Raw genomic sequence first — 23,556 nt, forward strand, 5'->3', positions numbered from 1 at the left:
TTAAAAGCGAAGTGCTTACTTAGAATACCCCCGAAGTGTGACCATACCGCTAGCAACTGCTAATACTATTTAGTATTATACGTAAACATGCATTTACATTCCTATGTTATTTTCAATTAGTAAGCCTACTAATCCTCTTAAGCCAACCCATCATGATCACAACACTGGATTTTTTACTGAACAGAAATTGATTGATTGGTGGATTGATTCTGCTCACCATATGTCAGGAAAACCTCCGGCTTCGAGGTGCATTGAAGAACAAGGAACAGAGGTCCCTAGTTAACCCCTTCCATGCTGATGATGGCCCCCAGCCATCATGGCACACAGTGCTCGTGTGCTGATGACGGCTGGGGGGTGTCAGGACCACGCCCGCGATCGGAATGTCCAGCACAGGAGCGGAATTCCGGCCGCGGGCAAGGGGTTAAAGGAACATGTAGAGATTATGTGCAGTCAAAGGACAATTTTAATCATGGTTGTAGTCATTGGTCATTGCTCCTGCTTCGAAAATGGGACTTGATTGCTCCTGCTCTTGTAGCCTGTTTCAGTCCCTTCTGGTCTATGCCTGCCTAATGGTGATTCCACCCACAGGCACACAGAAACAGTCCCACGTGGCCGTCTCCTGGCTTCTGCAACATATTTTGGATTTTAAGGGTGTTCTGATGAATCAATTCTTCCTCTATGGATGTCTGCTTGGGAGTTCTGCTTCTCAGTGCCTGCTAAGATGCTCTTAGGCTTACAATAGATTTTAGAGCCCTGTTGGTGATCCTGGAATTTGTTGAGGATCGAAATGCCGTCGACTGATTATACAGCAGATCCACTTTTGTATATATGATTTGTTAAGACGGGCTTTATTGTTCTTGTTATTTGGACCCACAAGATGATCACATTTATTACATATATGAGTCACCTATGAAAGAACACCGAGCACAATGTTCCGCGGTGGCACTCACTGCACTGTTTCTGTGACTTTAATTGTTTAACTGATTAAAATTGTCATTTGATTGCACATAATTGCTGCATATTCTTTCAGCCAGGGACCTCTATTCCTTGCTCTACCAATTGCCCCCGGTCCCTGAAGATTACTGGGATTCCATTGTGTTAAAAAAAACTACTCAAGGAGTAGTTTAGGCATAAAAAATAGAAATGTTAGACTTCTGTCCTTGAATGTGACTTTGTTTGGGTGAACGCTGATAATTACAGGTCTCTCTCTTTTTGCAGTCAGTCTATGGAGTCACAGAAGAATCCCAGTCTCAGAGTCCTGTCCACGTGCCCTCCACAGTTATAAGGAAAACTACGAAAGATGACTTACGGAAAAGGGTGGGTGTTCTGTGTCATAATGCCAGTATTGTATTGTGTTTGTCTTCACATGTGAACGTACTGAACTTGATGTGTAACATTATTTGAACGTGAAGAAAGAGCACATAGATTTCATGTAAACTGATACATGTGTATTATACGTTACAATGTTATCGTGTGAGCCTACTTTGGAACAGTAAAAATCTTAGCAAAAACTTAAAGAATAAGGGACAGATGTATGACCATTTTTTGCGGTCGCAAAAGGGAAATCGGCATGTTTGCGACTACAAAATTGGTCTGGCCAATGTACAAACCCTATTTTGCGAGTCGGTAACCTATTACCGACTCACAAAATAGGGTTTTACGACTCGTTATTAGGAAGTGGCGTGCCAAAGACGTCCCTTCCTAATAGCGAGTCCCAATGGTATGTACCATTGTTTTGCTACCGCAATTGTGGTAGCAAAACATTCGCACTTACCACCTACTCTCAGTAGGTGGTAAACTAAACCCAACATCATTCATAAATCTGTCAATCTAGTGGAAACTGAAGGATAGGCAGATCTGGAGGAACAGATGCCCCTTCTGAGAAAAGTGTCCAGAAAAAGGGAATATAATGGTTTCCAAAGTGCTCCTTCACCTTCTTTACACCACCCGCAGCTTCTTTATTTATTTAAAGCGTCGCATGCCTCCTAGTACCCTGTTAGACGGGGACCCTGAGGGTCGGCCGGATACCGAGGAAGAGATCCCCGAGGGGGACCGTCTCCGGCGAGCGTACAGACAAGTACCCTCCCTCCCCACAAACAGGCACCACACCAAGTCGGGTTCAAGGCTTTATATAAGGTTCTTAAGGCAAGGATATCAGCGATACAGGATATCTTGGACCCGGGGGTCCTCTCACTTCTAGTCTCTGTAGGGAAAGGGGGTAGCGGGACAGTCTTGGTACCGGATCGGTACAGGTAGTGGTAAGAGGCGAGCTCACAATCCTCGAGCTGGAGTGTCTATGGATCGGGCCGCGGCAGCGCCAGCAGGCCAAGGTGATAGTCTCATAAAGCAGAGGGCCGCGGCAGCGCCAGCAGGCCAAGACGATGGTTTCACGAGGCAGAGGGCCGCGGCAGCGCCAGCAGGCCAAGACGAGGGTTTCACGAGGCAGAGGGCCGCGGCAGCGCCAGCAGGCCAAGACGATGGTTTCACGAGGCAGAGGGCCGCGGCAGCACCAGCAGGCCAAGACGATGGTTTCACGAGGCAGAGGGCCGCGGCAGCGCCAGCAGGCCAAGACGATGGTTTCACGAGGCAGAGGGCCGCGGCAGCGCCAGCAGGCCAGGTCACGGATGAGTTCTTCTCGGGTCTCTCGACTCCAGGATACAACTGCCTTCCTGGTCTGGCCCTGCCCCAGTTATAGGTCTGGTCCCCTTTGATGTCCGGACCCTCGCGCCTGGGGGTCGGGAGGTCCGGGATGAGGGAGTCCAGACACCCAGCAGGGGGGTGGAGCCAGCGCCCAGGCGGCCTGGGGTGATCGACACCTGGCGGAGGAGAGCCGTTGACGATTCCTTCTCCCATTGACTCGCCAAGTGGTCACTCTGCCTCCTGGGAGGATGGTGGGGCCTCGATGTCGGGGCCGGTCGGGCCCGGGGTTAGGGTCGAGTTGAGGCCACGCGGCCTCGTGCTGCAGTGCCCCAAGATGGCGGCCGGGTCGATGTCGTGGGGTAGATGGTGACCCGGGCCAGCGGGGTCCGGAGCTGGTGTCTTGTGGTGGAGGGATTGCAGGGTACTTCGGGTGGTCGTTTGTGGACTCTGGCTGGGGATGCAGGGAGAGCCAGGGTCCTGGTCCCATTGCGGGGAGGGGGGACAGCTCGAACATGCGGCCTGTCCAACATGCGTCCCCCCCAGCTGAAGGCGGGGAGAGTCAGCCATCTTCCTGGGGACTCTCCTCGCTGAGGCGGAAAAAGCGTGACAGGCCGTCGGCGTTGGCGTGGTCCTGGCCTGGACGATGTTCCACCGTGAAGTCCATCCCCTGCAGGGAGATGGACCAGCGCAACAGCTTCGGGTTCTCCCCCCGCATTTGCATCAGCCATTGCAGGGGTCGGTGGTCTGTTTGCACCCGGAAGTGGGTGCCGAAGAGGTATGGCCGGAGCTTCTTGAGTGCCCAGACTACGGCGAAGGCCTCCCTCTCAATGGTGCTCCAGCGCTGTTCTCGGGGCAAGAGGCGTCTGCTGATGAAGACCACCGGATGGTCGACCCCTTCGGTGTTGAGTTGGGAGAGGACGGCCCCCACACCATGATCGGAGGCGTCCGTCTGCACAATGAATTCCCGGCTGTAGTCGGGAGCCTGGAGCACGGGGGCCGTGCACATGGCGGTCTTTAGCTTCTCGAAGGCTGATTGGCAGTCCGGGGTCCAGTTGACGGTTTTGGGGCTCTTTTTGGAGGTGAGCTCTGTGAGGGGCCCCACGATGCTGCCATAGTCCTTCACGAACCGCCGGTAGTATCCGGTGAGCCCCAGGAAGGCCCGGACCTCCGTTTGGCTCGTAGGGGGTTGCCAGGCCTGGATGGCAGCAATCTTGAGTTGGAGAGGGGCCACCAGCCCGCTTCCCACTTGGTGTCCCAGGTAGGTCACGGACCCTTGGCCAACTTGGCACTTGCTGGCCTTGATGGTGAGCCCGGCTTGCTGGAGGGCGTGTAGAACCTCCCGCAGGTGGCGGAGGTGGTCGGTCCACTGGTGGCTGTACACAGCAATGTCGTCCAGGTAGGCGGCGCTGAAGTCTTCCAGGCCCGCCAGTACCTGGTTTACCAGCCGTTGGAACGTTGCCGGGGCGTTTTTCATGCCGAAGGGCATGACTTTAAAGTGGTAGTGCCCGTCTGGGGTAGAGAAGGCGGATCGTTCTTGGGCCCTAGGGGTGAGGCCGATCTGCCAGTAGCCCGCTGTTAGGTCGAAGATGCTCAGGTAGCGGGCGGCCCCCATCCGGTCAATTAGCTCGTCTGCCCGGGGGATGGGATGAGCGTCGGTCCGGGTAACTGCATTCAGCCCTCGATAGTCCACGCAGAACCGGAGCTCAGGGGCAACGCCCGGGGCAGCTGCCTTGGGAACCAGGACGACTGGGCTCGCCCAGGGACTGTCTGAGGGTTCGATCACTCCTAGGGTCAGCATCTTGGACACCTCGGTCTGGATGCAGGCTCGTACCCGGTCTGGTACGCGGTATGCTCGGTGTCGAATAGGAGGGCTGTCCCCGGTGTCCACATCGTGGAGGCACCAGGGGGTGACTCCGGGGGTGAGGGAGAACAGGGAGGCGAACTGCCTCAGGAGCGTTTGGCAGTCTTGGCGTTGCTCCGGGGACAGGGCCTCGGAGAGCTGGACCCCTTCCACTGAGCCATCCTGCTCGAGGGCCCTCAGTAAGTCCGGAAGGGGTTCGGAGTCTTCTTCTGTCCCAGTATCGGTAGCCATCAGGAGGCTGAGTTCGGATCGCACAAAATGGGGTTTGAGCCTGTTGGCATGGAGGACCCGTAGGGGGTTCCGGGCAGTCTCCATGTCGATTAAATAGGTGACGGGCCCCTTGCGTTCGATTACCTTGAAGGGCCCGGACCATCTGTCTTGGAGGGCACAGGGCTCAACCGGGGACATCACCCAGACCTGTTGTCCAGGTTCGAACTCAATGGAGGACGTGTGCTGATCGTACCACCTCTTCATGTCCTCCTGACTGGCCTCGAGGTTGGCTTTGGCGGTGTCTCGGAACCGCCGGGTCTGGTTGCGGAGAGCCAGGAGATACCGGTAGATGTCCGGGGGAGTTTTCTGGGGAGGCTGCTCCCAACCTTCCTTGACTAGGCTGAGGGGGCCCCGGACGGGGTGCCCGTACAGTAGTTCAAAGGGGCTGAAGCCGAGGGACTTCTGCGGGACCTCCCGATAGGCAAACAGGAGGCATGGAAGCAGTACGTCCCACTGGCGTCGAAGGGGTTCTTCTAGACCCATAATCATCCCCTTGAGGGTGCGGTTGAATCTCTCGACCAGTCCGTTTCCTTGCGGGTGATAGGGGGTCGTGAATTTGTAGGTGACCCCGCATTGCTGCCAGAGGGACTTCATATATCTGGAGATAAAGTTCGTGCCCCTGTCACTGACGACCTCCCGGGGGAACCCCACCCGGGAGAAGATCCCCATCAGGGCCCGGCCCACCACGGGGGCCGTCACAGTCCGAAGAGGGATGGCCTCGGGATAGCGGGTGGCGTGGTCTACAAGGACCAGGATGAACCGGTGTCCTTGGGCTGTTCGAGGGTCGAGGGGCCCCACAATGTCTATTCCCACTCGTTCAAACGGGGTGGTGACGACAGGAAAGGGTTGTAATGGTGCTTTGATTTTTCGGCCACTTTTTCCGCTGGCCTGGCAGGTGGGGCAGGCCTTGCAGTGGTTGGTGACATCCTTCCGCATGTGGGGCCAGAAAAAATGGGTCACCAGGCGGTCGTAGGTTTTATCCTGCCCCAGGTGTCCGGCAAGGGGGACATCGTGGGCTAAGTTCAGGAGGAAGTCTCGGAAGCGAAGGGGCACCACCAGCACCCGACTGGCCCCTAGTTCTGCAATTTTCTGCTCGCTGTAGAGCAGGTCTTGGTCCCAGTAGATCCAGTGGGCCCCCGAGGTATCCCCGGTGCTCTGGGCCAGGGCTTGCTGCCGGAGTCCTTCGAGAGAAGGACAGGTTTTTTGCTCGGCCCGGAATTGTTCCTGCGTGGGGCCTCCCTCCTGCCGCCATTGTGCCAGGTCAGGGACGTCCCGAAGCTGGTCGGGCCCTTCTTCGGTTTGGGTCACGGGAATGGCTTCTGGGGCGGCCTCCTCTGGGATGAGCGCGGGAGGAGGTTCTGGCCACTCGGGCTCTTCTGGGCTGGGGACCGCGCGGGCGGTCATGGACCGGGTCGTGACGCAGACCCATTCGGGGAGGCCAAGCATCCCCAGGTGCTCCCTCCGTTCGACAGCTGCCCAGGGAGAGCTTTCAAGGTCGTTTCCCAGGAGGCAGTCCACGGGGGCATCATCGCGGACAGTTACTTTTAACATCCCTGTTACTCCTCCCCACTCGAAGGGGACGCAGGCCATGTGGCATAGGCTTTCGGAGTTGTCGGCTGATCGAACAGGGCAAAGAATGTTCGGCAAGATTTGGTCTGGAGTGACGAGGTGGCGTCGGACCGCCGTTACACTGGCCCCGGTGTCGCGGAGGGCTTCCGCCCGGCGGCCATTGATGTTGACCCATTGACCGTACTTCTGTGTGTTGGCGGGAAGGGGGGCCCGCGGAATCATGTCTCTCTCCCCTAAGCAGACCAGTGCCATGGCGGCGGGTGCCCATTCAGAGGGATCGGTCTCGTACTCCTCTTGGTTTTCCGGGATTATTTCTTCCCCTAGGGCCGCCGCTGCAACTTGGCGGGGAGTAGTGTTCGGATTCTTTGGGCAGTTGGGATCACTGGCGTAGTGGCCGGGTCGCTGGCACCTGTGGCACGTAATGTTGGCCCGGAAACCGGCCCGGACGGCAGGGCTTCCCCGGCCAACCGGGGTCGAGGGGTTTCTGGGGGGTGACGAGGGGCCGGGGTCTCTCCCCCGACCCTGACTTCCTCCTCCCCCTCGGGGGCGGTACGATCTGGATACTTCGCTGGGTGCGCTCCGGCCAACTCGGGTGCTTTCCCACCGGTCGGCTTCGGCGGCGAGTTGTCGAGGGTCGGTTAGCTTGCTGTCCAGGAGGTGTTGCCGGAGCTCCACGAAGCAGTTGTTCGACAGGTGTTCCCATACGATAAGGTCAAAGAGTTGTTCGTAGGTGGTTACTTTGTTGCCCTTGATCCACCCCTCGAAGGCTCGGCTAAAAAAGTTCACGTACTCCACCCAAGTTGTACCCGGAATCCGTTTGCAGTCGCGGAACCGTTGGCGGTACATCTCAGGTGTGAGCCCGTATCGAGTGAGGAGGGCGGCCTTCATGTGGTCGTAGGAGGTCATCAGCTGGTCCGGGAGTTGCAGCAGGGCGTCCCGCCCTTCGTTGACAAACCTCCCCCATAATCCGGCTCCCCAATCGCTTCGGGGAATCCGGTGGGAGGTCATTGCCACCTCATAGGCTTTAAACCACTGCTGGATATCATCGTTCTTGTGGTATTCCCGGATGACATCTTTGGGGATGTGAACCTTGGGTTCGGTCGAGGCAGACGGGGTCGGTCGTTCGGGGAGCCCGAGGTCTTTATTCTGTTTCTGGATCTCCAGTGCTTTGAGATTGCGCTCATGTTCGTACTCTAGTCTCTTTTCCTCTAGCTCCCTCTGTCTTTGCTTGTCTTCCCGCTCTTCCCTGAGCCGTAAGTGTTCCAGGGTTATTTTTTGTTCTGCCAGCTTGAGTTCCCCATCCAAGCGAAGTCGGGCAAGTTCTAATTCGTGGAGTCTGGTTTTTTCTCTTTCTCGGATCTCTTCCAGGGAGAGATCCGCTCTTTCTTTAGTTGGTGCGGGGCTCGTTTCGGTTGTTTGTGTTCGGGGTACGGCCGTACCCGTTTCTGCCCAAGCTTCTAGGGCTCGTTTGAAGTCTTCCTTTGTGCTAAGACCTGTGGTTGGAAGTCCAAGTTCTATGCAATATTGCTTCAGTTCCCGGTGGTTGTAGTCTTCCAATTTTTCCATCTGGAATTTTTCCGTTGTTCCGCTCTCTATTGACATGGTTGTTGTGTGTGGTGGGGCGAGTGACTTTCTGTACGATTATGCGTAGGTTCGGATCCCGTCGCTGGCCACCAATGTTAGACGGGGACCCTGAGGGTCGGCCGGATACCGAGGGAGAGATCCCCGAGGGGGACCGTCTCCGGCGAGCGTACAGACAAGTACCCTCCCTCCCCACAAACAGGCACCACACCAAGTCGGGTTCAAGGCTTTATATAAGGTTTTTAAGGCAAGGATATCAGCGATACAGGATATCTTGGACCCGGGGGTCCTCTCACTTCTAGTCTCTGTAGGGAAAGGGGGTAGCGGGACAGTCTTGGTACCGGATCGGTACAGGTAGTGGTAAGAGGCGAGCTCACAATCCTCGAGCTGGAGTGTCTATGGATCGGGCCGCGGCAGCGCCAGCAGGCCAAGGTGATAGTCTCATAAAGCAGAGGGCCGCGGCAGCGCCAGCAGGCCAAGACGATGGTTTCACGAGGCAGAGGGCCGCGGCAGCGCCAGCAGGCCAAGACGAGGGTTTCACGAGGCAGAGGGCCGCGGCAGCGCCAGCAGGCCAAGACGATGGTTTCACGAGGCAGAGGGCCGCGGCAGCGCCAGCAGGCCAAGACGATGGTTTCACGAGGCAGAGGGCCGCGGCAGCGCCAGCAGGCCAAGACGATGGTTTCACGAGGCAGAGGGCCGCGGCAGCGCCAGCAGGCCAGGTCACGGATGAGTTCTTCTCGGGTCTCTCGACTCCAGGATACAACTGCCTTCCTGGTCTGGCCCTGCCCCAGTTATAGGTCTGGTCCCCTTTGATGTCCGGACCCTCGCGCCTGGGGGTCGGGAGGTCCGGGATGAGGGAGTCCAGACACCCAGCAGGGGGGTGGAGCCAGCGCCCAGGCGGCCTGGGGTGATCGACACCTGGCGGAGGAGAGCCGTTGACGATTCCTTCTCCCATTGACTCGCCAAGTGGTCACTCTGCCTCCTGGGAGGATGGTGGGGCCTCGATGTCGGGGCCGGTCGGGCCCGGGGTTAGGGTCGAGTTGAGGCCACGCGGCCTCGTGCTGCAGTGCCCCAAGATGGCGGCCGGGTCGATGTCGTGGGGTAGATGGTGACCCGGGCCAGCGGGGTCCGGAGCTGGTGTCTTGTGGTGGAGGGATTGCAGGGTACTTCGGGTGGTCGTTTGTGGACTCTGGCTGGGGATGCAGGGAGAGCCAGGGTCCTGGTCCCATTGCGGGGAGGGGGGACAGCTCGAACATGCGGCCTGTCCAACATACCCTCATCAAAGAGATATAGAATAAAACTAGTGCTCAAACTAGAATTTACTCCATTGGGTCTACTCAGAAACCAAGCCAAATTGGGATGTTAATCACTTACACTGGGCAGGGGCGTGTCCTCTATTGTGCTGCAGGTGCAGTGACTCCAAGGCCCAGATTTCTCAGAGATCTACTGAACCCTGATTATAGTGGTATTTTATCATTCAAACAACTCTAGGATCCATGTGCACTGTCTACAGAGCTGGTGTCCATATATAGAAGTACAATGTGCAGTTTTGTGTTGAAACATACATGTCATTCGCTGAGATTACAGAGTAATGTGCACTACATCCTATTGTGTTAACATTGATCTTTTCTTTCCCTGTCTCATCTCTGCAGATAACCTTTCTCAATGTGCAGATAGACCGGCACTGTTTAAAAATGTCCAAAGTAGCTGATAGGTAAGTGGGTTGTTGCTATATTTTCATAGTTTCCTTTCAGATTAAGGTTCTTGGTTTCTGTTGTTTCACTGTGCGGCGTGCGCACTTCTGAGAAGTAGATTAGGCAGGAAGTGACCTGAAGAAGCCTCCAATAATACAGCATGCAGAGGGTCGCCACGTTTTCTGCATCACTCCCCGATTGGCCAGAGGGACAATTAGTGAATCGGTCTGTCACCCTGTATGCATGAGGAACCCAGTGCTTTAAGGGTTTTTAGAGGGGGCATGACCTCAGAAGTGTAACTAAGGGGCTGTTAAACTGGCCAATGTAACATAGAGTAACATGGTTGAATTTTTTTGGGTTATACATTTTTTATTTCTCTAGCACTGACAGTATCCAGTTGATTATTAAAGCACTTCACATTTAAGGAATTAATGATGACAGTCTTGTTTTTCATTAGTGTACAGGATGATAAGTTATATAACATGTTTATATTACATAACTTGTTGAGAGGTGTGGCGCCGCCGCCAGGGCGACTGACGCTGGACGCTGGGGATCACGGTTGGATCCCCAGCTCCAGTGGCAGAGGTCTGCCCAGCACCATGTGACTCTGGGCAATTGCTCACTTAATTTTCCCAACAGCCCCTTGCACCGAGATACCCCTACGGGGGTGATTCGTGCGCTATACAAGTGCTGTTTTTTTTTTAGGTAGTCACCAGTAACATAGGCATATTTATTTGATTTTACATTCCGATTCAAAGGGAAAATAAAATTGGGTTATTTTTTAAATATGCATAACAGAGCGGTTTGCCACAGAGAGAATAACATAAATTAGCTACTTGTTATCATGCTGGATTTTTAAAATAGTTAAATAAGAACATTTCAGCAGATAAAATAAACCATTTTCTTAACCTTCTATTGCAATGTAAATCAGTGTTTTTAGAGGTATAGGTAGGTATTTGTGGACTGATTTGTGTACATTTACAAAATGCTCTTTTGGATAGTTTTTTATTTTTTTAATTTGGCCTCTAGCTGCGCATTCACTCAAAGCCAGAGACTTATTATGGTAGGGAATGGTGAAAAGTACACAGGAGAGACGGTGGTGAGCTTGGTTCCAGAGTTACCTGGCCTGGCTGGTTCAGAGCTGCGTGTAATCTTCCTTTACAGTCCTTCCTCCATGTTTATTCAACCTCGTCTTTGGTGCAAAATTTATTTTCTTGAAGACAATTTCTTCTCCATCTGTCTCCAACCAAAAACACCATCTTCAGGCTGGGGTTGTGTGGTTCTTCCTGCTAAGAATGAAGAACAGCTTAGACACATGGGGCCTCATTTATGAGGCCTTGCGTCAATTTTGCGCTTCCGATGCGTCACTTTTTGTGACGCATCGGCGGCGTAAAACATGCCTCCTGTTGCGCACTATTTACAAAGTGACGCATCTAATGCTTAGATGCGTCACTTTGTAAACCCCTGCGCTACATTATACCTGCGTCAGGTATAATGTATGCAGAGGGGGCGTTCCCCCGCAAAAAGCCTCGTAATAGTGACGCAGTGAAATGTATGAGATTTCACTGCGTCACTTTTAGGACGCTGTTGCGTCAAAATCTTGCGCCTGCCTCACAGCAGGCGTAAGACTGACGCAAGCCCTTTCACATGGGGCTTTCCCCATGTGAAAGGACGCATTGCTGGAGTTGCATCACTTTTGTGAAACACCCCAGCAATGCGTGACTTTTGCGCGTACAGATACGTCAGAAATACTGACGTATCTGTAACTCCTTGCGACATGATGCGTCATACTGTAAATATGACGCATCAATCATGTCGCAAGGAGTGCGCACTGAGAAGTGACGCATCGCTGCTTTCACGCAGCGATGCGTCATTTCTCATAAATGAGGCCCATGATTCATATGTCTTATTAATAATACAGATAAAGAGAGGAAAACTCTCTGGTTGAATCAATTACCATAAGCAAGTTCCTTCAAAGTAAATTGCCACCTTTTCATTAGTAAACCTGCTTGTTGAGGCTTTTAAAACTAACTTTTAACATAATAATGACTTATCTTTCAAGTCTAAATCTACATGCAAAGGTCAAAGTGATGGCAATAAAAGAAAAGGCAGTCAAACTGTGGTGCAGCGTAAATGAATGGGGTAAAAGTAAAGGGAAGTGGAAGTAATGGTGGTTCTTTGCTTAAGTCGGTAACTTGAAGCATCATGGCTGTGGCGCAGGAAAACTGGTGGCCTTATACACTCCATAGGCCGGGCAACTGGAATTATGCAGCAGGAGAGGGCCAAATTATACAGCAGACTTGATTAAACGATGCCGCAAGAAAAGGCAAATTATTCGGAGTAATGCAGTACATTATATGATAGTATTACTTTATTATTTTTTCATTTGTAAACCGGTTAACACTGACTGGCCATTGGTTGCAATTCATCAGTACCCGCTTAGCACCCAAATATAGCAAAAAGTAGCAGAAAGGTGACCAGTCAACCTTTGCAAAGGCGCTTCCACTGTGCTGAAACCCTGTGTTTTAGTAACTTTTGAACAGGTTGAGCAAGGAACAAAATTAGTTTTTTGATAAAATGTGCAGATTATTTGACAGTTGATGGATTAAGTGGCCAATGCGGCAAATCTATAAATATGCAAAAATAACCACAGTCGCACAATCGCATAATTGAATGAATGAAAAACGCAGATTTAATAAAGCGCACGGCTACTCAACCTAGAGTGTCCTGCCATTGAAGATGGACACCAGTGGCAGATCACTGAAGTGTGACTAATTCTTGAAAAGTCAGATTTTGAGGAGTTTCATGAACATTGACAGGTCGGCAGGGCACTCAACGTAGCAGGCAGGCTGTTCCAAGTTTGTGCACTCAAAAACCCGGAGGATCGTCCCCCTATGCGAGCTAGGCGTATTTTGGGAATGTGTACAAAATCTGCAGTAGAGGATCTGAGGGTCCTAGTCTGAATGTAGCATTTTATTTAATTTAATTTAATTTATTTATTTTTATTTATTTTGTTTAAAAGATTTTATATAGCGCTAGCTGGACCCAAGAGTATAAGAGCGCTTTACAGTATTAGGTTAAACATCGAGAACAGATCAAACTGGGAAACAATTGCTAAAATAAAGTAAGGCAGTCAAGCATTCAGAGTGAAAAAAAAATGATTAACAGCCAGATTCATCATTGCAAATTGCGCTCGCAAAGGGCCAGATTCTCAGAATCTGGCCCTTTGCAAGCGCAATTTTTGCATTTGGGATTCATCATCCCAAATGCAAAGTTCGCTAATAGCAAAATCGCAAAATTGCGAGGAATTGCATTCAAGGAATCTCTATTTGAGATTCCTTAAATGCAATTCAGTAACCATTTTTAAATTGCGAATTCGCAATTTTTGGCCGCTATTTACTGCGAAGTCTGACTTTGTGGTAAATAGCGAAAAATTAGAAAAATGCACTTTAGTGCATTTTTCTAAGTTGTATGTTACACTCACACATGTCCTTTGGACATGTGTGTGCGCAACACCTGCGTACATTTGCTTTTCAAGGGTGGTACAGGGTGTCCTTTGGACACCCCTGGCACCCTTGAAATCGCATCCTTATTTGCGATTAGCAAATTGCTAATCGCAAATAAGGAAGATGTAGGAATCACAATCTATTTTTGCAATTCCTACATGAATCCCGTTTTGCAAGTCCTTAATAGCGATTCCTTAATAATCGCTATTAAGGACTCGCAAAATGGGACAATGATGAATCTGGCTGTAAGAAGTTCAAAAGCATGTAGCAAATTGAAGAGTAGATCAGGAGGACAGAGAAGAATTATATAGTAAGTCTGAAGTTAGAAGAAGGTAAAAGATTTTAGGAAAAGTTGTGGAAGGGGGGATGAGGTGAATATAGGTAGAGGGGAGCCTGTAAAAGTAGTACGCTTCATAAGGTACTTGGCTCCTAAGCAATGGAATGCTTAGAAAAATATCACCATGGCTTTGAACTTGATTCTATCTTTCATTCGTGGCCAGTGCAGAGATTTGAGGATGGGAGTCATTTGAGATCTAGGCTTCGCTCTAAGGATCGCGCTAGCTGCAGCGTTCTGCTCTTCTTGTAGGCGGTGAGTAAGGTAGTCAGCTAGGCCCAGGTACGGGCTATTAGGGTAGTCCAATTTTGACGTCACCAGGGCCTGATCCGCGATCTTCCTAATTTCCAGTGACAACAGAGGGAAGAATTTTTTTAGCATACAAAGTATACCAAAACTGGAGCCAATTAGTGCTTGAACCTGAGGGCCCATGGAAAGGGTGTTGTCGATGACGATGCCCTGGTTTTTAGCTCCATTGGCCACCATGTACTCCGGTTACTCACTGCCGGTTGACCGAAGAAGACGCTCTCACAAAGGGTCTTACACTGGTCCTTTGTGAGTCCAGATAAGCTGGGGCCAGGACCGTAAGGAAGGGAATGTCTGACACCTCAAGGGGATGGAAACCTCTAGAATCTCCCTCTACTTCAAAGTGGGCCCTAGGTATAAATATTGAACCCTTAGACCCAACTCTTCAAGTACACTTTTGGACCTGTGGATTCTGCACGAACAAGGACTGATGTGCTGTATTTACGGAAGCCTGCCGCATAATGTTGACTTCTCTTGCTGCATAGTTTAGTGAACCCTGCCGCATAATTTGATCCTCCATTGTCACATAATTCCAGCAGCTACAACTATATCACTGCCAAGAAAGGTGTTTGCAAGGGTGTGTGTGCAGCAATAGATTCCTACGTCAGAAGCAGGTGTGTTTCATGAGCGCCAACACTATTTATGGAATAAACTGTAGAAGGGACAAGCATGGCCTCAAAAACTGCTACATTTTTACAATATTTTTGCCCATTTTTTCGACCTATGGAAGGCATCGCTGCTGGCACTCAGGAAAATGCAGTACAAACACCGTGTAGCCTTCACCCTTGTCGTTTAAGCGGACATTTTTACTTTAATGCTTCCACGCATGAGCTCGGCTAGCAAAGATTTGCGTTTCACTGGCACAGTAGAACAGATATGCCCCAACCCAGCTAATTTGAAGCCATTTGTTCTGCAGCCGCGGCTCGTGGAGGGAGTTTCGGTGAGGCAGAAAGGCGGGGCAGGGGCAGGGTGGGGGGTGCTAAAAACCGGAATATGGATAATTGGAGGTAAGTAAACAATTTAATTAATAAAACGAATTTTGTAGCGCGCCCTGCATCCCTCGCCCCGCCTCTCTTCCCCACCGAAACTCCCTCCACGGGCCGTGGCTGTTGTTCTGAAACAAGGCAAACACTGTTTTAACAATTCACGCAGAAATATTCCCTATTATGGTTGGCCCTTCCTGCCAACATCTAGTCCCCCTTCGCCTTACTGTCTGGGAGGCATACACAAAGACTGACCATTTCATGTGTTATCTGGTGCTGCCATCTTGTGGTTTGTACATGAATTTCATTAAGATGTTCTGTAATTAGAGCTACTTCTGATCATTGTGAGCTACTGAAGGCCAAGTAACTTGCACATTGTTACCAGACAGGTGCTCGTCCAGCTTCACTGACTTTGAACCTAATGTCCATGGAGCCCAATACTATGGTTCGAACAAAGTACTGTGACTCGGGGCACTATGATAGGGCTGCTATGTGCGTCAGTGAGTGCATGGTCTGTAGGGATGTATAAAAGTGCCAGTGAATAAATAGGATATAGGTGTATGGGTACTGAGAGCCCTCATTGTATGCCTCGGACATACCTTTCACCATATGTGGTACCGTTACATGTACAACAAAAACAACATATAACCATTATTTGTTTTAAATGAGAAAAATGTAAACTGCAGAAAAACGTTCTGCAACAATGTTTAGAATAAGGACTATTTTTGCACTTTAAATTTCTAGCACTTCAAAGAAATTTATAAATATGGCAGCGTTTCCACCAGCCACTTTGGGCAAAATGGCTGCTGTGTGTAACTGCGACACTTTGAAATGGCAGAAAATTCAACTGAAGAGTTAACTTTGTTTATATGCATTACATAAAACGACATTTAATTTCCTCCCTTGTCAAAGTGTCATTACAAACAGCAGGAATTTTACTCCAAGTGACCTGTAGGCATGGTGCCATATTTATAATAGGAAAATACAGTCATTTGTTTAAATGTGAGGAATTTAAAGTGAAGAAACAAGCTTCATAAAACATTTGGAATTGATTGGCTTAATTTAAAGTAGAGAAAAACATTTTGACTTAATGTTTCATAGAAATCCTTTTCTTCACTTAGAATTTCTCCCAATTAAAAGAAAATGACTGTATTTTTCAGTTATAAATATGGCAGTATATCTACCAGCCACTAGGAGCAAGATGCCTGCGGTTTGTAAATGTTTTGAAAAGGGACAAAATTAAAATGAAGAGTTACCTTAATCTTTAAGGTAACTCTTCATTTTACTTTTCTCTCATTTAAAAGCATTCAGAAACATAATATTTTCTCATGCTCAAATATTGAGTTGAGAATGAATTTTATAACAGTTAAAAACCTCAGTGCTTCAGTTCTGAACATCTGTGACCCACATGGGCCATAATCTGAGTGGAGCACTGCTCGTTATCAGGTTCTGCTATCTGGAGCCTGATAATGTAAAATAAACATAACCTTTCCTTAACTTTAAAAGGAAAAAGCATCACTTATTTATTGCAGTTCTTAGTTAAAAATGAACTCAAGGCTGGGATCTACTCTGAAGGTTTCTGTGAGCTACTGCTACCTCGCAATCGACTGGTTGGAGACCAGTGGCATAGCTAGACCTTAGGCCCGCATGTAAGATACTGGCAATTCCCGTGCATCTGCCGCCCTGCGATGGCCACAGGTATGAGCGGGGGGGAGGGGTAAGGCCGCCGCCCCCAAAACTTGTGTCGCCTGGGGCAGACCACCCCCCCCCCCTTTGCTACGCCACTGTTGGAGACACTTGTTTTAGAGTTTGGTGGAAGGGGTATACTAGGTTTTAAATGTGACAAAGGACCTGATAAACCATCCTGTTCGCGTGCCTCATTTAGAACCTTAGAGTCAGGTGGACCATAAGTATTCCATCATCAGAGCCCCTTGTTGCCTCCATTGACTGAATACTTCCTCCTACAGCCCGAGGGGACATGGGCCTTGGGAGGAAGGACTTTACAGCCTCTGCCCTATTTTGGTTGGACGGTGTAAAGTCCCTTTTTCCTGTCCATTACCACCAGGTTTAACCTGGCAGTAGGAGACACTGATAAACAAAAAACACACTCTGGGAGAAAACTCTGAGCATGTAGGTGCCATTATTTTTTTTTTCAATAGCAAACTCCCACTTACGAAGTTCGCTCCTGAAAAACAAAAACTTAAAAACAGTGACCAGCCGTCATGGCTGACAGTACCATCCATAAAAATGTATCTATATTAACAGGATCAGCCGTAACAGCGGTTCCTGTCAATGTAGCGAGTTGTCCACAGAGTCGGTGGACAACTCAAAATTTGGCAGGCGGAGTTCCCTCTGGATGGAAGAGGTATTGTCTTCCCATTCTAATATACTCCATCCCAATCTCTAAATCCTATGGCCTGATTTAGCGTTTGGTGGACAAGATACTCTGTCATAAACATGGCGGATGTTCTGTTGACCAGATTACAAGTCCATAACATCCTATGGCACTTGTAATATGGCGGACGGAATATCCATCAAGTTTAGATAGAGTATCCCATTCACCATATTCTAAATAAGGCCCTTATTTATGTGATCATGTGGTTTTAAAAATGTGTTTTAGTTCTCCCAAGAGAAAATATACCTAAAATTTGAATTGCTTTTCACATATCTCATAAGAATAATATTTATTTAAGGACATTTTGAGTTTGGTACATCCCAGCATGAGATTCCTCCAGGAGGCAGCAATGTAGCCTTATAGCTAGCTGCTGAAGGCTATAACAATTGTCAAAGGCCCTGATAGGCCTGAGCTACAGACGAGGGCATATTGCAAGGGTAAGGGCCCTTAACAATCAGTATATCTGAGGCAGAAGGACTACAAGGCTATTAAAGCATTCCACACATTGAGGATAGAACGTTCTAAATGAAACTGGGTGAATCATTAAAACAAATATTTTAATGTTGTCGCAGAAGGCCTCTCTATGCCATATATTATTGACCCTGAGCCATTCCTTTGTCTTCAGTGTACCTCTCATCATTACAATGTTCTAATAAGGACTGAGGTAGGGGGAAGAAAAGTTGCCTTTGGTAGTTAGAGTTACCTATTATAGAGCTCAGACATCAAAAGATCTTGGACCCAGAAGTAGGGCCCGCTAGAGTATAGCAACAAAAGTTTCTCGCAAGCAAGTCCGGCATTGCTAGAAATCACCAACAATAGGGAGAATGTTTCTGCGATGATTTTTTAACATCCACTGTAATTGTAGAGTGGAGTGCACTCCGTTTTATCTATGTATTCAATGTCATCATTGTTAACAATAGAAAGCGTGCATTGCGGAATCGCGGTCCGCCCTCCAACAACGTGAGAAAATATATGACAATGGGTTAGGGAACGTAATATCGCTCCCATGCCGGAAGCACTGCAGTGCTTCCGGCATGGGAGCGATATTACGTTCGCTAACCCATTGTCATATATTAACATCCATTGTGACATCATTTACTGAACGACCTCTTTAAAAATATTTCTAAATATTAAGAGATGGAATGTAAAATGTAAATGTAAATTGATACTTGTATAGCGCACTACTCACCCGCAAGGGTCTCAAGGCGCTTGTACGAATACCGCTATGGAACCCATCCTGGCTTTCCCTGTGAGGTGTCCACTCCTGGGCACCCCCAAGGTGGAGGCCAGGCATCCTTAGCGTTGTGGGGGCCGTTGTGGAGATTAAGCAAGCTATTGCCCAGAGTTGCAGAGTGGGACTCCATGATTGGAATAGGCACCGAGGCGAGAATTACCAGGACCGTGGAATTTTGAGCCCGAAACCCGCCGAGGCGGGGAATTGAACCCTGGTCCCGGGCTAGACCTCTGCATCAGGGTCTGCCGCTCTAACCATTGAGCCACACTTCTACATATGTTGGGAGGATGGCTGCAAATGGCCCAGTGCAATACTTTTGAGCATCTCTGAAGGGTGGTAGCCTTGTGTGCCTATAAAGAGATACTGCCAAGCCGGTCAGCTGGGTGCTGCTGCACCACTGGTGTCTGCACAAGGCACCCAGGCCTGCTTCAAGGTGGGTGCCAATGCTATCCCGGCCCTTACTTAATGGTCATTCAGAGAGTTACACTAAATGTACTCCACTATTCAATGTTGCACATTTAGCGCTTCCCCAAGGGTCTTTTTGCCCCTATCGAGGCTCAATCACAATAGAGAATGCACAAGAGAAAATGTATCCCCTCCTCTGTATGATGTCACACTGATATCCAAATGAGAGAAGAACCCATCTCAGCATAAATTAGGAATATTACAAAAAGGGCCAGCAAGAAAGGTGATGACCCAGTCAATAATAACACATTGCCTCGGGTGAGAAAATTACCACAAATGCTTGTTGTGCTTAGGAAGCAATTTGGATAAAAAAGTCCATTCTTAGGTTGCGTCTCTCAGACAGTGCAGCCGTCTGGTTGCAAAAGACAATATTGCGGGCTTACCAACAATATTAAGGTGCATTGGGCCCGCCTACTCTTTACCATTGGTTGGCTTTCCAGTGACTCTCATTTGCTTGCTTCTTATTTGTGTCCTAGCTTGTCAATCTTGTGTCTTGTGTTTGCCTCTCTCTCTGTGATTGGCAAGCTCTGTGCTTCCACTGCTTGCTTTCATGGAACTACTTTTTATTTTTTGATTGAGCACTTCATGAGAAAGCATGTGGTTTCCAGCTTGCTTCCCTGTGTGTTTTTCTCCTCCTTCCAAATTGCTTTCTCTCGCCCAAGTGCTTCTCACCCCCACCCATGTTATGTTCTCTCACCTCTGTGTACTTCAAACCCCCCGGCTCACCTTACTCCCCAGTCCATGTTGCTCTCTTTCATTCATGTTGTTTGACTCTCCATCCGCTATGTTGCTTCTCCCCTGTACCTCCATGAGCAGCTGTTTTCGGCGTATGAGGATGCAGGGATTCTTTACATTAGATGTTGGATCATTACATTGCTGTCTGTGCAGTGGTGCTCAGCAGCTGCCTGTGTGAGGCTGAGACATTTGCCCTGAGAGATGTACCTCTGTCTTTAGAAGTCCTGTCCCTTTTTCATTGTTTATCGTTTGTAAAACTGTGGTCCCCTGCTGTGTATCTCTCCAACAAGAAATCACCATGACAAGGTTGTGGAAGGTTGCCGTGGGTGTTTTACATACACTGGAATCTCACTTGTTCTCTTCAGGAGCGTAAGGCTCCTGTTTCCGCTGTTCAGCAAGCTATAAAAGCCTTGTGTAATGGAATGTTGCAAGAGATACCCATGACTGGGTATTCACCAGGATTCATGAAATAGCAACGTTGCACCTTAACATAAGGGTGATGTGAAAACCCCGTGCATGAGGAAACGTGCACATCAATGTGTTATGTTCCCTAACATAGGCCCAAGTAGCACAGCGACCTTTTACCTACATTCTTCCTACCTTGATCTGCATAATGGTTCTAGCAATGACATTGTACCCAGTTATGTGCTGAATAAAATATCATTTGGTTTCCTTGAAAATTCCCTCATCTATTACTCATAAGGATTCCTAGTACCACATCTTAATCCATTGGACATAACGTACATAACAGGATTAACATACTCTCTACACAAGTCATCGCTATTCATCCTCGAGCGACAGGCCTACTTTGCATAGTTGCAATTATTGATTTAGGCTCATTTACATAATCGTACTTACAGCATATTGATTGTGGTAGAACCCAGTGGTTAGCTTTTTGGTATAAAAGAACCTCACCTATACTAGATAGGGAATGGAGACGCTTCCACACTGACACTGAGGTCCTGCACGCTGAAGCAGCGGTCTAACATCTCTTGCGGGCTGTCCAACTTGTGACTAGGACGGGGATCTTCATTCTCTCCCATCAGGTAATGGGGTTGGCTCTTTCCTATGGGGAGTCTTGGCTTTAAATCCAAATATATGCAAGGTACACTTAGGAACACTTAGGTAGGGTTAGCATCGTATGAGTACGCTTGGTTACTGTCATATTTATATGCCTGCATATATTTACTGTTTTGGCACTATGGTAGAACTCGACCCTATTTTCTCTGTTGGTGCTTGTAATCTTTTACATTTGTTTCTATCTGATGATTGTCACAGCAAACATGTTTTATACTAGAATTACGCTGGTTCAATAAATGCTTATTGAAAACGTCCCCACGGTTTATTCTGTGTATCTCTCTGAGACTAAGTGAGCACGAGTGACTGAGTGAAAAGTACTGCACTGTTTCCACGATCCCTGAAGGGTCAAGGGTTGTCATGTTCAGTGGTCGTCAGAAGCTATTCGCTCCTTGGTAATGTTCGGGCCTTATAGTGGCACTGTGAGCTAGCTTTTCTATAGCCTGACATATCCTGTGCGGGAGTCCAGAATTAGTCTAGGCACCAGTCCCTTAGTTTATGTTGTCCGAACAATGCACAGATCCTGCAGATTTGTAGGAACTACACGACATGGTTCTTGTGCAACATCTGCTTAAAATAGAATGTACATTCCTGGATTAGCATTCTCCCAGAGTGGCTTCATGAAGTTGCTCTCACTTCTCTGGACACGTAAGGTATGTCTCTTAACAAAAGGGTGATGAGAAAACCACGTGCATATGGGAAAGACATCTACGTAAATGGACATGGTTATAACTGTGCCACTTAAAGTCTCACTTAATAAAATCATAATGAGAGATTTTCAGTTTCCACAATTTGTAGTGCCCTGAGAGTCATTTGGCAAGTGAATTCTCTAAAGTCCACTAAAAGAATTACAGGAGCAGTTGCAATGTACATGAGAAAGATTTCTCTGTGCCACTGTTGGGTAGTGAAATATTTTCCATGCTTAGGACATGCCATTGTTAGTGTACCAGTCCTGCACATGTGGGCTATGAGTTCAACTCCAAGTGGCTAGAGAAGATTGCTTAGCACAGAGTGATAGCATAGTGATCAATGAAAAGTGGTTTCTCATTTCCTCAATCGACATCCCACATCCATCTCAACAAAATACAGGAAAGATGCACTTGAATTTTCATACCCACTATGGATTCAGTAGTTAAATTACCTCCTCCCAGAAGCTGCATTTGTGGGGAATGTCTGATAGGGCACAAACATGTCCACTTTGCCACATCCTCTCCAGCATTGGTCAGTTCTGTTTTTGCTTACGGCATGTAAGTGTTAGGCCTGGGCGTAAAACTACGCTACGCTCACAGAGTGTGCGTAGTTTGCGCAACTACGTGCTACACAAATTGCACGTAGCACAGTGCTAAAATACATAGCGTGGCGTAGCAGGCATTTTTTGCTCACTCGCGGTCCTCAACGTCAAGTTGGCGACTGCGAGCGAGCAAAATCATTATCCCGGCGATACTTTTTCCTCGTTCGCGATCGGCAACATCAAGTTGCCGATCGCGAGCGTGGAAAATAAACCTCCCAGTGAGATTCTCAACACGGGTAGGTCAGGTTTCTCATTGCGCGTGGTCGCTTATGGGAAACTACCAGTCCACGTTGAGAAAGCTGCCACTCGAGTACAAATCTCCTAGAGCGGCAGAAAACTGTTAGGATTCCCGTCCCCTATAGTCCTCTTTCTCTTGCCATGTCCCAGGAACCCATGTGACAGGCTAGGTGGGGATATAAGGCTGATTTTCCCTGCCCTCGGTGCTCGTTATCTAGTCGTGTGGTTCCTGGTCCTTGGCTAGGGGCTATAACTGAACTCTGGGAAATTTGCAGTTTATCACGGGCTCGTGGTTTTTCCCTTCTTGTTTTTTGGCTCTTTGGACTCCCCTTCCCTTCTTTAGTTTTTTGGGCGTTTAGTTTAGTGCCTTCCTAGGTTTGTTTGTGATCCAGCTTGTTTTTGTCTCTTCGTGTTTTGTTGTTTACCTTGTTTGTCCTGTGTGTTTTTGGAGTCATTGTATCTTGGCTGGGAACAAGGAGTGACTGGGGCTCCGGCGCTTCTTGTAGGAATCGGTGATCCGGCTGGATTACCCTTGTGATTCCTGGTTGTTTGTGTCCAAACACTGCCCCGCACTTCCGCCCCCTTGTGCTTTCCATCCACATCGTTGTGTGGAGGCGGAGTGCTGTTTTGGGCGTTTCCGGGTTCCTGGCAAGCGCACAACGAAGCCAGTGTTGTGCTGTGCATTTTTCCCTGTTTTGGTCCCCATCTGCGGTACGCGAGGAGAAATCGACTTGGACTGTTCATAACGGAGGTTTTTTTAGTCGTTATCACGACTTTTTCCTCCATACCCCCATTTGCCTTCAAGTCTCCGGACGCGTAATCCCTGCCGCTAAGCCCTTCCCTCCCCTGTTCCCCTTCCTGCCTGCTGGACAGAAAGCACTATCTCCTGGACGGAGCACTCCACCCGGTAACCACCACAGCATTCGTGGGTAAGGAGGAGTGTATAGGGGCGGTGTGTGGGGGCATGAGAAGAGAAAGAGGGTCTATAGTGTTTATGTCTTCTGTTTTGTGTGGCAGACGGTGATTTATCCAGTCCCCTGTGGTTACAGCACGTGGAGAATCTTGGTCCTGGCAGAAGGTCCCTGGAAAGAAGACCTAGGATCCCTTGTCTGTCCATCCCTTTCTTCCCGCCCCCTGTCCCTTGCCAATCTGTTGACCCATAGTAATATCTATGGTGTGGGTCACGGAGTGGTAGGTTCAGAGGAACGGGATCATCGTCGCTCCTGCATTGCACGGGCATAGTTTGGCAGGAGCCAACAAAAACAACCGCTCGCACTGTGCATGATGCCGTTTGCAACGATTGCACAGTGCGGACAAGCATCCGACACTGTGCAATCATTGTGAACAGCATTTTCCCTACGGCACTACGCAGTTCACG

The 23,556-nt window shown here is 49.0% G+C and overlaps 1 protein-coding gene across 2 annotated transcripts in view; it reads left to right on the top strand.

Annotated features, from left to right (window-relative positions):
* The window catches only part of RGS6 (regulator of G protein signaling 6), a 1,203,707-nt gene that overhangs the window by 904,823 nt on the left and 275,328 nt on the right, over positions 1 to 23,556 (top strand). For both annotated transcript variants that reach the window (XM_078659475.1, XM_078659476.1), the window contains exons 11-12: positions 1,219 to 1,317; positions 9,574 to 9,635. In XM_078659475.1, coding sequence (XP_078515601.1) covers positions 1,219 to 1,317; positions 9,574 to 9,635 — 161 coding nt within the window. The remainder of the gene's footprint in view (positions 1 to 1,218; positions 1,318 to 9,573; positions 9,636 to 23,556) is intronic.

This window comes from Lissotriton helveticus, chromosome 9 (genome assembly GCF_964261635.1).
Source record: "Lissotriton helveticus chromosome 9, aLisHel1.1, whole genome shotgun sequence".
NCBI lineage: Eukaryota > Metazoa > Chordata > Amphibia > Caudata > Salamandridae > Lissotriton > Lissotriton helveticus.